Raw genomic sequence first — 13,050 nt, 5'->3', positions numbered from 1 at the left:
TTGACTTTTTTTTTTTTTTTTTTTTTTTTGCGGGTCGATTTGTATTTTTTATTGGTACCATTTTGGAGTACATGCGACTTTTTGGTCACTTTTTATCACGTTTTTTTAAGGCAGGATTCACAGAAACATTTTTTTTTTTCCTTTTTTTATTAGTCCCCCTAGAGGACTTCACTATGCGATTATCTGATCGTTTTTATAATACACTTCAATACTTCTGTATTGCAGTCTATTACTGCCTGTATGTGTAAAACGGGCCCGCATCTGTTAGGCCATGCCTCCGCTCTTTATTAGGCCCCCGGCCGCCATAGATACACCGGCACCCTTCGATCGCATTGCGGGGTGACGGTGGGGTGAAAAAGGTAGCCCCCTCCCTCCAAAACCACTCAGATGCAGCTCTCACTATTGAGGGGTTAAACGAGCGGAATCAATACTGATATCGTTCCTGCCCGCTCGAGCAGGTCCGCTACCTCTGGTATCTGAGAGCAGGGAGGGATATTTACCTGATCCCGGCGGTGTTTATTTATTCCGATGCAGCGCCATAAGAAGGCGACCGCATCGTAAAAACACCTATGGGCGGTCACTAACGGGTTAATAGGATAAATGTTTGGAGCTGCTGCGTTGTGTATAGGATGCATTCAACGGATTAACACTAGATGGCGCTGTTCTGTCATTTCAGGCTGTATCTGATAGCGCCACTGAGGCTCGGCTACTGGATCTGTCAAATCGCTTCTACACATTAATACCCCATGACTTTGGAATGAAAAAGCCGCCTCTGCTGGATAATGTGAACTATATCCAGGTAAGCGGATACATCTGGTGCTCCGTGCTGGCTTGTCGGATGCCGTGGCGGTTCATACGTTTTATACGATGCATCTCTAACGTCTTCCAGGCCAAGGTGCAGATGCTGGATAATCTGCTGGACATCGAAGTTGCTTACAGTCTCCTAAGAGGCGGCACGGACGATTCCGAGAAAGATCCAATTGATGTGAAATATGAAAAGATTAAAACCGACATTAAGGTAATAATCCGGGAGCATTTCGTCAGCTTTAGCCTTCCATTGTATTTTACCTGTGATATTTGAAGAATCCTCTTTAAAGTGAACCTATACTTTCAGAAAACTTCTGACATGTCATAGGGACATTTCAGAAGTTTTGATTGGTGGGGGTCCGAGTACTGAGACCCCCGCCGTTCGCTAAAACAAAGAGGCAGGAGCACTCAGGCCAGCGCTGTGCCGCTTTATTTCTGCTCGGCTTTCCTCAGACCCTCCACTTGTCACGGGTCGAAACGTTGCCATTTTTTACTGGATGTTTGATCGATAAAAGAACATATTGATTGAAATTTGGGAGAGGATACCCATAGGAAATGTCAGATAGAAGCGGGTCCCATCTCTAGCACGGGGCCCCCTAAACCCGTTCTACCTTTTTCTTTTCACGCTGCCTCCCGGCCACTTCTTGGTTATATGGTCGGAAGTTACGAAAAAATCATAGCTCGCCGAGCTACGCCGTTTCCGGAACTCCCATAGTAGTGAATGGCAGTCACGGAAACAGCGTAGCTCAGCGAGTTATTCTGTTTTCTCCTTCGTGGTCGGAAGTCAGCCGGAACACAGAGCAGTACAACGGGGTTTAGGGGACCCCCGTCCTAGAGATAGGTGCAGGTCCCAGAGGTGGGAGCCGCATCTATCTGACATTTATGACGTGCTGTGGATATGTCATAGATGTCTCTGACGGGAAAACCCCTTTAAAAGTAAGTCTGTGAAACCGGATTGCATGAAATGTGGAAAGTTTTGTTCCGAATTTGCCGCTTCTCTACTTACAGGTGGTTGACAAGGAGTCGGAGGAGGCCAAGATAATTCATCAGTATGTCAAGAACACTCACGCTGAGACCCACAATGCGTATGACCTGGAGGTTCTTGATGTGAGTGTTTTTTTTTTTTGTTTAGTTCTTTTATCTTTTCTCAGTAAATGTCATTAAAACGCTGGGTCCGGTTCGCTATACGTGTCAGTAAGCTGGAATCCTTCTCTCTGGGTGGGATAGGCCATCGGTTTAATCAGGGGCGGTGGACCCCCTCTGAGCAGCAGAATGAAGGGGCAGCAGTGCATGCGGGTAGACACAGTGCCACCGTGTGGCTGTGTCTGGTACAGCCGCACAGAAGAGAGCTGCACTTTTTCAGAACCAACACTAGCCTGCTGCATGCGTTCTATAAATAATACTTACATAGCAATGGAGGCCCATAATCAGACCAGGGAGACGGTAGTGTAGGCTCATCATAGGATGTCCCTTTTTTTTAAAGGGGCCAAACAAGGGATTAACAGGGAACTTATCCCACCCACTGTTGGGAGTTTTGCTTCTTTTATATATTCTCAGTTTCCAAAACTTGCTGAGAAGGATTCATCGCAGTTCAAGAATTTTCAGCTGTTTTTTGTAATTCTTTTCTTTTTCCATGTAAAAGGTTTTCAAGATCGAGCGAGAAGGAGAGGGTCAGCGCTATAAGCCCTTCAAACAGCTCCACAACCGCCAGCTGCTGTGGCACGGCTCCCGCACAACAAACTTTGCTGGAATCTTATCCCAGGGTCTGCGAATCGCTCCGCCCGAAGCACCTGTCGTGAGTTCACACCCTTAAAATGTTCATTCAATGCATTGTAAGGAGTGGGAGGATGAGGAGGAAAATCCTTAAAGAGAATCTGTCACCATGTTTTATGCTGCCCTGTCAAAAAGCAGCATAAAGTAGTGACAGAGACCCCCGACTCCAGCGCTGGGTCGCGTACTTTGCAATATTCAGTCGTCTTCATAAAATGGCAGCTTATCTCCCGCAGCGTGAGCCAAGCGTATTTATGAGCAGCGGCTCCTACCGCCGCTGATTGATCACTTTCCCCCCCATATTGTGCATAAGTAGAAATCTGTCGTCAGCCGCAGGGGAGGAGCCACAGCTCATGAATATGGAGGACTCCGGCCCGCATATGATTGAGAGGACTCCTGTCTGGGCTTGGACAACCTCCTAAACACGAAATCATTCTAATGATACTTAAAGGGTTTTTCCACTCATACACTTACGCTAGGACTATGTGATTGGTGGGGTATATGGAAGTCATAGAGGGTAGTCTCCCCACTTGAGACCCCATGGTCGCTGCGGCGGCTGCATCCAGAAATGGGTCACCTCTGAGACAACCCCTTTAAAGTCAATCATGTGTTTTCATCGGTTTTCCTTTACCAACTGCCCTCGGTCGTCCACTTGAGTTGCATAAGATGATCGGAGTCCGATAACGTCCATAGTTGTCATATTTTAATAGTAGTAAATCGGAAAACGTATTTCTGAGTGTTCGGTGCAGGTTGCGGTCATGACGGACTCATTACATCCCTATGGTAATACCACAACACCATCCGACATGGACCTGATTATTATAAAATAACGTATGACACCAAACCAGTATTCAAGCAATGACTCCCTGCGAGCCGCTACGTGGCATGGAGTGATCTAGAGGCGACACTCATGGGTTTGTTCCATCCTCATATTAAGGCTTCCATTATATACTAGTGATCTATTCCTGCAGTGCACACTCATCACCTATATTAAGTGAATATAGAGTTCACCTATTGTGTTTGTTTTTTTTGTTTCTTTTACAGACCGGTTACATGTTCGGTAAGGGTATCTATTTTGCCGACATAGTATCTAAAAGTGCAAACTACTGTCATACAATGCCCGGTAATCCGATAGGCCTGATCCTGCTGGGAGAAGTCGCGCTCGGAAACATGTAAGTCAAATCTGAAACGCACAATTCTTTTATAAGAATTGCGTTAGATCTGTAGGAAAGTCATTAAGAGGTTGTCCCATTAGGACATATGGACATAATGGAGAGGTGGTCCCCAATCGGAATCTCCCTTTAAAGAGCTGCACCCACTTAGAGGGCTCAACCTGTCGTGTTACGTGCCGAGGTCCCACTAAATTATTTAAAAATCCGCCTAGCAATTTTAAGGAATATTTTTAGTCAAGGAGGAGCATGTAATAACGCAATTTTATATTTAAAGGGGCTGTACAGGCACAGGGCGCTTTGTCATACTGATGACCCATCCACGAGATAGGTCATCCTTATATGATCGGTGGGGGGTCCCCGTGCGGATTAAATTATGATATATTGTGATAGTTCAGACTTTTACGGACGCGGCGATACCAATTATGTTTATTTATGTATTTTTTTACTATGCTCTAGGGGGAAAAGGGGGGTTTTTTTGAACTTGTAATATTTATTTATTTTTTTACACAAAAAAAAAACCACTAATTTTTACTGTTTTTTTATTAGTCCCCCTAGGCAACTTCAACCAGCGATCGTTAGATACTAATGTACTGCAGTATATCGTGATTCTGACAGGCCAGAGGCAGCACTTAATAGATGCACAAAGATGGCGGACCTGGGGGCAATCCTTAGGTCCCCAGGCATCCATAGCGACCATCGCCCCCCCCCCCCAGCGATTCTGTTGCGAGGAGGCGCGATCAGCTGTTATAGGGGGCCGCCCCCTCTTTCTAACAATTTAAATGCTGCAGTCGCTATTGACCGCAGCATTTAACGAGTTAAACGAGCGGGATCGCACTCATTACTCTGAAGTGTCGGCTGTTACAGCCGGCACCCGCATCGTATGGAGCAGGTTCACTCCGTGAGCCCGCTCCATACTTCCCCTACCCGGCTATGACGTAACTGCATGTCATATGCCGGGAAGGGGTTAACATCTTAATAGAAAAAGAACCCATAAAATCTCTTTAAGTGCCCTGCAAGACACGATCTGCCACTTGTTGAGATCATATTAGGTTCACGTTGCCCCCACTATATGGTATCGGACCTTGTTTCTGTCCCAAAATGAGAAAAAAAAACAGACCTACATATACGGCACATAACCTGTTAGATTTTTACCCGCTGAACTTCGTGTTTTCATTTTCAGGCATGAATTAAAATCTGCTGCTCACATAACAAAACTACCTAAAGGAAAACACAGTGTAAAAGGTAAGAGCTGCACACAGCGGTAATGTGTGTGTGTGTGTGTGCGTGCGTGTGTGTGTGTGCGCGTGTGCGCGTGTGTGCGCGTGCGTGCGTGCGCGTGTGTGTGCGCGTGTGTGTGTGTGTGTGTGTGTGTGCGTGTGTGTGTGTGTATATAGTGTCCTCGCTGTATACTCGCCAATTAGTCTTGACGGCAATGTTCTTATAACATCTTATGGTGTGTCTGAACATGAGGAACAGTTACAGCCGTCAGCGCAGCCCCGTCTGAACATGAGGAACAGCCGTCAGCGCAGCCGCAGTCATTCGTATTCTGCATTTCCAGCAAAGTTATAGAAGCCGTTTTTCCATTTCTGTGTTGTGCAAAGGGAAAGAGAATAATTCTATGTTTTTCTAATGTCATTTTCTTTTTGTAGGTTTGGGTAGAACGGCACCAGATCCTGCTGCTACTGTAAAAGTGGACGGAGTGGACGTTCCTTTGGGGAAGTGCTCCGCCAGTAACATCAGTGATACCAGTCTGCTCTACAACGAGTATCCTTTTAAGATGCTTTTCATGATTATCTTGCAGGTAGTTTTGAGATACAGATACAATAAAAATTCCGGATGTTTAGCTCTTGATAGATGCAGGTATGGTGACTTTATTGCAACATTTGGGAGCGTGGCAGTAAAGTGATGATCTTGGACTATTGGCTGCAGTATCTTAGACTGTCACACACTTTCCTGTAACAAAGACAAACATTCACTGCGCCACCTCACATAACCATTGAGTTGTTGGTTAAAATTTTGGTTGGATACCAGCACCACTAGGGGGAGCTAATTGAAAATTTATTTATTGAGTTGTATAAATCCGTAAGCAGTGAGCTCCCCCTAGTGGTGACAGCAGGCAGACTTAATTTTATCATGTAAGTCTATGACTAGAAAAGCAGGGGATTTGGAGCTCTGTTTCAGGAAATGGAGCTCAGACCCCTATATAGATATATTGTTTAAGTCAAATTAAAACAGGTAGGTACAAAAGTGCCATCCGGAACGGTAGAGAGGTGGGTGGGTTATTGACATTACTGTATATTATGATCGGGAGTTTTCCAGTTTCATGTAAGAAATGCCTAATCTTTCTATAATCACTTTCTCTGCAACTTTCTAATTTCAATTTCTCACCATTTTAAAGATTTCTGCTTGCTGTCAGTGAATAGTAACATTCTTGTTTACACCCAGAGGCTGAAAACCCACCTGATTAAGTCTCACAGCTCAGGGTTTGTTACAATTGTATTTAGTCTAGACAATCCTTTTGTAACCTCTTAACTGCGCTGATACATTGTAGCAAACATTCAACTTTGGAGAGAGATTTGTGCTGCTGATGTGTTTAGCTCAGTATTGTCTAGACTGGATACAGTGGTAACAAACCCTCAACTGTGAGAAATATTAGGTCTTTAACGGTTTTCAGTCTCTGAATGAAACCAAGAATGTTTCTATTCACTGGTAACAAGCCGAGATGTTGAAAATGGTAAGAAATGAAAACCCTAAATAGTTCTAGGTACTTCGTTGCTGTCCAAATCCTGTTGTTCTGCCTTAACTCTTCTCCTTTCAGATATATTGTTTATGACATCGCCCAAGTCCATCTGAAGTATCTCCTGAAACTGAAGTTCAACTATAAAGGGGGGATGATGTGGTGATCTCACTGCCCGCGTCCGCCGCGACTTTTGTAGATGTTATAAATCCTAGACTTGACCTAGTGCTGACACTTAAAGTGACCTCCCACGCAGATCACACTCGCTTTGCTTTATTCCCTCACTGGCCAGCAGGAGGCGATAAGAAACATGCGCGGACACGTTGCTATTCCCGTCGTCTTCCTGGTATATAAAACACGGGGAATCTTCCCAGAATGGAGGGGTCGGCCGCCTGAACGCAACCCAAAGCCCCAACTGAATACGTTTTAAGTTTCTGTTCATGTATATTGGCAGGTCTAGGAAGTTCTGCCGAGAGATTGGCGCGGGCCGTTATGGCGCTCAATCTCTGGGGTGTCTGTTGTATATCTGTTCTTGTTGGATTCGATTTTTTAGATTTTTTTCAAATGTCTGAATTTTTTGTTCATTTTCAAATTTGGAAAAAAATAATAAAACGGAGGTTAAGGATCTTTTTGTAAGGACTGAGGATGTTTTAGTGATTTTTGCTTACTGAAGATGGAGAATACGCCTAGAAGCCGCCTCTACCGGGGACCGTCCGGGATGCGCTGCCTGTAAAATAAAGCCGGTCCCTCCCTTCTCTCTCATTGCTTCTTCTTTCAGTTTTTTCTTCCTGTTTGGCGCTGGTGGTTGAAGACATTGGGGCACATTTATTGTATAGAAACGCCAAAAATGATAGACAAGATGTCGTTTAAAAAAAATAAATAAATTGGCGCATGTAATGGGTGCCAATAAAACAATTCTGCTTAAAAATATGTAAAGGGGGAGTGGTCAACATGGCGCACATTATGGGCAGCTCTGAACTCGGTCTGGGGTCTGGCTTTCATTAACATAATCCTTTTATTTGCAATTTATAAATTTTTTGCTCCAATGCATCTAGAATATAAAAAATAAATAAAAAAATTACTATTTAGTGACTACAGCTCCTATACAGACTTGTGTCTCCATGGTTACCGACTACAAACAGGCCCAAGTAGTGGTGCTGGGCAATTATGACCTAAAGCAAAATCACGATTAATTGATGTGAACTTGATTCTGATTATTTAGGCCACACCCCTTATGCATGCCACGCCCCCTATTTGCATGCTACGCCATTGAATTCATATTTATCCCCTGAGTCTCCTGTATACTACTATATATAATATACCCCTGACATTGCCCCCACACAGCATAATGCCCCATAACTGCCCTCCACGCAGTATAATGCCCCATAACTGCCCTCCATGCAGTATAATGCCCCATAACTGCCCTCCACGCAGTATAATGCCCCATAACTGCCCTCCACGCAGTATAATGCCCCATAACTGCCCTCCACACAGTATAATGCCCCATAACTGCCCTCCACACAGTATAATGCCCCATAACTGCCCTCCACGCAGTATAATGCCCCCATAACTGCCCTCCACACAGTATAATGCCCCATAACTGCCCTCCACGCAGTATAATGCCCCCATAACTGCCCTCCACGCAGTATAATGCCCCATAACTGCCCTCCACACAGTATAATGCCCCCATAACTGCCCTCCACGCAGTATAATGCCCCCATAACTGCCCTCCACGCAGTATAATGCCCCCATAACTGCCCTCCACGCAGTATAATGCCCCCATAACTGCCCTCCACGCAGTATAATGCCCCCATAACTGCCCTCCACGCAGTATAATGCCCCCATAACTGCCCTCCACGCAGTATAATGCCCCCCACGCAGTATAATGCCCCCATAACTGCCCTCCACGCAGTATGTCCCCATAACTGCCCTCCACGCAGTATAATGCCCCCATAACTGCCCTCCACGCAGTATAATGCCCCATAACTGCCCTCCACGCAGTATAATGCCCCCATAACTGCCCTCCATGCAGTATAATGTCCCCATAACTGCCCTCCATGCAGTATAATGTCCCCATAACTGCCCTCCACACAGTATAATGCCCCATAACTGCCATCAACGCAGTATAATGCCCCCATAACTGCCATCAACGCAGTATAATGCCCCCATAACTGCCCTCCACGCAGTATACTGCCCCCATAACTGCCCTCCACGCAGTATACTGCCCCCATAACTGCCCTCCACGCAGTATAATGCCCCCCATAACTGCCCTCCACGCAGTATAATGCCCCCATAACTGCCCTCCACGCACTATAATTCCCACATAACTGCCCTCCACGCAGTATAATGCCCCCATAACTGCCCTCCACGCAGTATATTGCCCCATGACTGCCCTCCACGCAGTATAATGCCCCATGACTGCACTCCACGCATTATAATGCCCCCATAACTGCCCTCCACGCAGTATAATGCCCCATAACTGCCCTCCACGCAGTATAATGCCCCATAACTGCCCTCCACGCACTATAATGCCCCATAACTGCCCTCCACGCAGTATAATGCCCCATAACTGCCCTCCACGCAGTATAATGCCCCCATAACTGCCCTCCACGCAGTATAATGCCCCATAACTGCCCTCCACGCACTATAATGCCCCATAACTGCCCTCCACGCAGTATAATGCCCCATAACTGCCCTCCACGCAGTATAATGCCCCCATAACTGCCCTCCACGCAGTATAATGCCCCATAACTGCCCTCCACGCAGTATAATAACCCTATAACTGCCCTCCACGCAGTATAATGCCCCCATAACTGCCCTCCACGCAGTATAATGCCCCCATAACTGCCCTCCACGCAGTATAATGCCCCCATAACTGCCCTCCACGCATTATAATAACCCCATAACTGCCCTCCACGCAGTATAATAACCCCATAACTGCCCTCCACGCAGTATAATGCCCCCATAGCTGCCCCCACGCAGTATAATAACCCCATAACTGCCCTCCACACAGTATAATGCCCCCATAACTGCCCGCCACGCACTATAATGCCCCCATAACTGCCCTCCACGCAGTATAATGCCCCCATAACTGCCCTCCACGCAGTATAATGCCCCCATAACTGCCCTCCACGCAGTATAATGCCCCCATAACGGCCCTCCACGCAGTATAATGCCCCCATAACTGCCCTCCACGCAGTATAATGCCCCCATAACTGCCCTCCATGCACTATAATGCCCCCATAACTGCCCTCCACGCAGTATAATGCCCCCATAACTGCCCTCCACGCAGTATAATGCCCCCATAACTGCCCTCCACGCACTATAATGCCCCCGTAACTGCCCTCCACGCACTATAATGCCCCCGTAACTGCCCTCCACGCACTATAATGCCCCCGTAACTGCCCTCCACGCACTATAATGCCCCGTAACTGCCCTCCACACACTATAATGCCCCCATAACTGCCCTCCACGCCTTATAATGCCCCCATAACTGCCCTCCACGCCTTATAATGCCCCCATAACTGCCCTCCACGCATTATAATGCCCCCATAACTGCCCTCCATGTACTATAATGCCCCCATAACTGCCCTCCACACACTATAATGCCCCCATAACTGCTCTCCACGCACTATAATGCCCCCATAACTGCCCGCCACGCAGTATAATGCCCTCATAACTGCCCGCCACGCAGTATAATGCCCCCATAACTGCCCTCCACGCAGTATAATGCCCCCATAACTGCCCTCCACGCAGTATAATGCCCCCATAACTGCCCTCCACGCAGTATAATGCCCCCATAACTGCCCTCCACGCAGTATAATGCCCCCATAACTGCCCTCCACGCAGTATAATGCCCCCATAACTACCCTCCACGCAGTATAATGCCCCCATAACTGCCCTCCACACAGTATAATGCCCAATAACTGCCTTCCACAGTATAATGCCCCCAAAACTGCCCTGCACGCAGTATAATGCCCCCATAACTGCCCTCCACACAGTATAATGCCCCCATAACTGCCCTCCACGCACTATAATGCCCCCATAACTGCCCTCCACGCACTATAATGCCCCCATAACTGCCCTCCACGCACTATAGTGCCCCCATAACTGCCCTCCACGCACTATAATGCCCCCATAACTGCCCGCCACGCACTATAATGCCCCCATAACTGCCTGCCACGCACTATAATGCCCCCATAACTGCCCTCCACGCACTATAATGCCCCCATAACTGCCCTCCACGCACTATAATGCCCCCATAACTGCCCTCCACGCACTATAATGCCCCATAACTGCCCTCCACGCACTATAATGCCCCCATAACTGCCCTCCACGCAGTATAATGCCCCCATAACTGCCCTCCACGCAGTATAATGCCCCCATAACTGCCCTCCACGCAGTATAATGCCCCCATAACTGCCCTCCACGCAGTATAATGCCCCCATAACTGCCCTCCACACAGTATAATGCCCCCATAACTGCCACCACACAGTATAATGCCCCCAAAACTGCCCTCCACACAGTATAATGCCCCTATAACTGCCTTCCACAGTATAATGCCCCCATAACTGCCCTCCACGCAGTATAATGCCCCCATAACTGCCCTCCACACAGTATAATACCCCCATAACTGCCCTCCACGCACTATAATGCCCCCATAACTGCCCTCCACGCACTATAATGCCCCCATAACTGCCCTCCACGCACTATAATGCCCCCATAACTGCCCGCCACGCACTATAATGCCCCCATAACTGCCCGCCACGCACTATAATGCCCCCATAACTGCCCTCCACGCACTATAATGCCCCCATAACTGCCCTCCACGCACTATAATGCCCCCATAACTGCCCTCCACGCACTATAATGCCCCCATAACTGCCCTCCACGCACTATACTGCCCTCCACGCACTATAATGCCCCCATAACTGCCCTCCACGCACTATAATGCCCCCATAACTGCCCTCCACGTACTATAATGCCCCCATAACTGCCCTCCACGCACTATAATGCCCCCATAACTGCCCCCCACGCACTATAATGCTCCCATAACTGCCCGCTGCGCAGTATAATGCCCCCATAACTGCCCTCCGCGCAGTATAATGCCCCCATAACTGCCCCCCACGCAGTATAATGCCCCCATAACTGCCCTCCACGCAGTATAATGCCCCCATAACTGCCCTCCACGCAGTATAATGCCCCCATAACTGCCCTCCACGCAGTATAATGCCCCCATAACTGCCCTCCACGCAGTATAATGCCCCCATAACTGCCCTCCACGCAGTATAATGCCCCCATAACTGCCCTCCACGCAGTATAATGCCCCCATAACTGCCCGCCACGCAGTATAATGCCCCCATAACTGCCCTCCACGCAGTATAATGCCCCCATAACTGCCCTCCACACAGTATAATGCCCCTATAACTGCCTTCCACAGTATAATGCCCCCATAACTGCCCACGCAGTATAATGCCCCCATAACTGCCCTCCACGCAGTATAATAACCCTATAACTGCCCTCCACGCAGTATAATGCCCCCATAACTGCCCTCCACGCAGTATAATGCCCCCATAACTGCCCTCCACGCAGTATAATGCCCCCATAACTGCCCTCCACGCAGTATAATGCCCCCATAACTGCCCTCCACGCATTATAATAACCCCATAACTGCCCTCCACGCAGTATAATAACCCCATAACTGCCCTCCACGCAGTATAATGCCCCCATAGCTGCCCCCACGCAGTATAATAACCCCATAACTGCCCTCCACACAGTATAATGCCCCCATAACTGCCCGCCACGCACTATAATGCCCCCATAACTGCCCTCCACGCAGTATAATGCCCCCATAACTGCCCTCCACGCAGTATAATGCCCCCATAACTGCCCTCCACGCAGTATAATGCCCCCATAACTGCCCTCCACGCACTATAATGCCCCCATAACGGCCCTCCACGCAGTATAATGCCCCCATAACTGCCCTCCACGCAGTATAATGCCCCCATAACTGCCCTCCACGCAGTATAATGCCCCCATAACTGCCCTCCACGCAGTATAATGCCCCCATAACTGCCCTCCACGCATTATAATAACCCCATAACTGCACTCCACGCAGTATAATAACCCCATAACTGCCCGCCACGCACTATAATGCCCCCATAACTGCCCTCCACGCAGTATAATGCCCCCATAACTGCCCTCCACGCAGTATAATGACCCCATAACTGCCCTCCACGCAGTATAATAACCCCATAACTGCCCTCCACGCAGTATAATGCCCCCATAGCTGCCCCCACGCAGTATAATGCCCCCATAACTGCCCTCCACGCATTATAATAACCCCATAACTGCCCTCCACGCAGTATAATGCCCCCATAACTGCCCTCCACACAGTATAATGCCCCTATAACTGCCTTCCACAGTATAATGCCCCCATAACTGCCCACGCAGTATAATGCCCCCATAACTGCCCTCCACGCAGTATAATAACCCTATAACTGCCCTCCACGCAGTATAATGCCCCCATAACTGCCCTCCACGCAGTATAATGCCCCCATAACT

The 13,050-nt window shown here is 48.0% G+C and overlaps 1 protein-coding gene across 1 annotated transcript in view; it reads left to right on the top strand.

Moving 5' to 3' along the window:
• PARP1 (poly(ADP-ribose) polymerase 1) overlaps window positions 1–7,245 on the top strand; it is a 62,156-nt gene extending 54,911 nt beyond the window's left edge. The window contains exons 16-23 of the mRNA XM_075863420.1: window positions 677–799; window positions 890–1,018; window positions 1,816–1,914; window positions 2,450–2,602; window positions 3,622–3,749; window positions 4,930–4,991; window positions 5,399–5,513; window positions 6,568–7,245. Of these exons, the coding sequence (XP_075719535.1) occupies window positions 677–799; window positions 890–1,018; window positions 1,816–1,914; window positions 2,450–2,602; window positions 3,622–3,749; window positions 4,930–4,991; window positions 5,399–5,513; window positions 6,568–6,652 (894 nt within the window). The 3' untranslated portion in view covers window positions 6,653–7,245. The remainder of the gene's footprint in view (window positions 1–676; window positions 800–889; window positions 1,019–1,815; window positions 1,915–2,449; window positions 2,603–3,621; window positions 3,750–4,929; window positions 4,992–5,398; window positions 5,514–6,567) is intronic.
• The last annotated feature ends 5,805 nt before the right edge of the window (window positions 7,246–13,050 follow it).

This window comes from Rhinoderma darwinii, chromosome 4 (assembly GCF_050947455.1).
Source record: "Rhinoderma darwinii isolate aRhiDar2 chromosome 4, aRhiDar2.hap1, whole genome shotgun sequence".
Taxonomy (NCBI): domain Eukaryota; kingdom Metazoa; phylum Chordata; class Amphibia; order Anura; family Rhinodermatidae; genus Rhinoderma; species Rhinoderma darwinii.
Note: the sequence above shows the minus strand (reverse complement) of the source record. Positions and strands in the feature narration are given on the sequence as shown.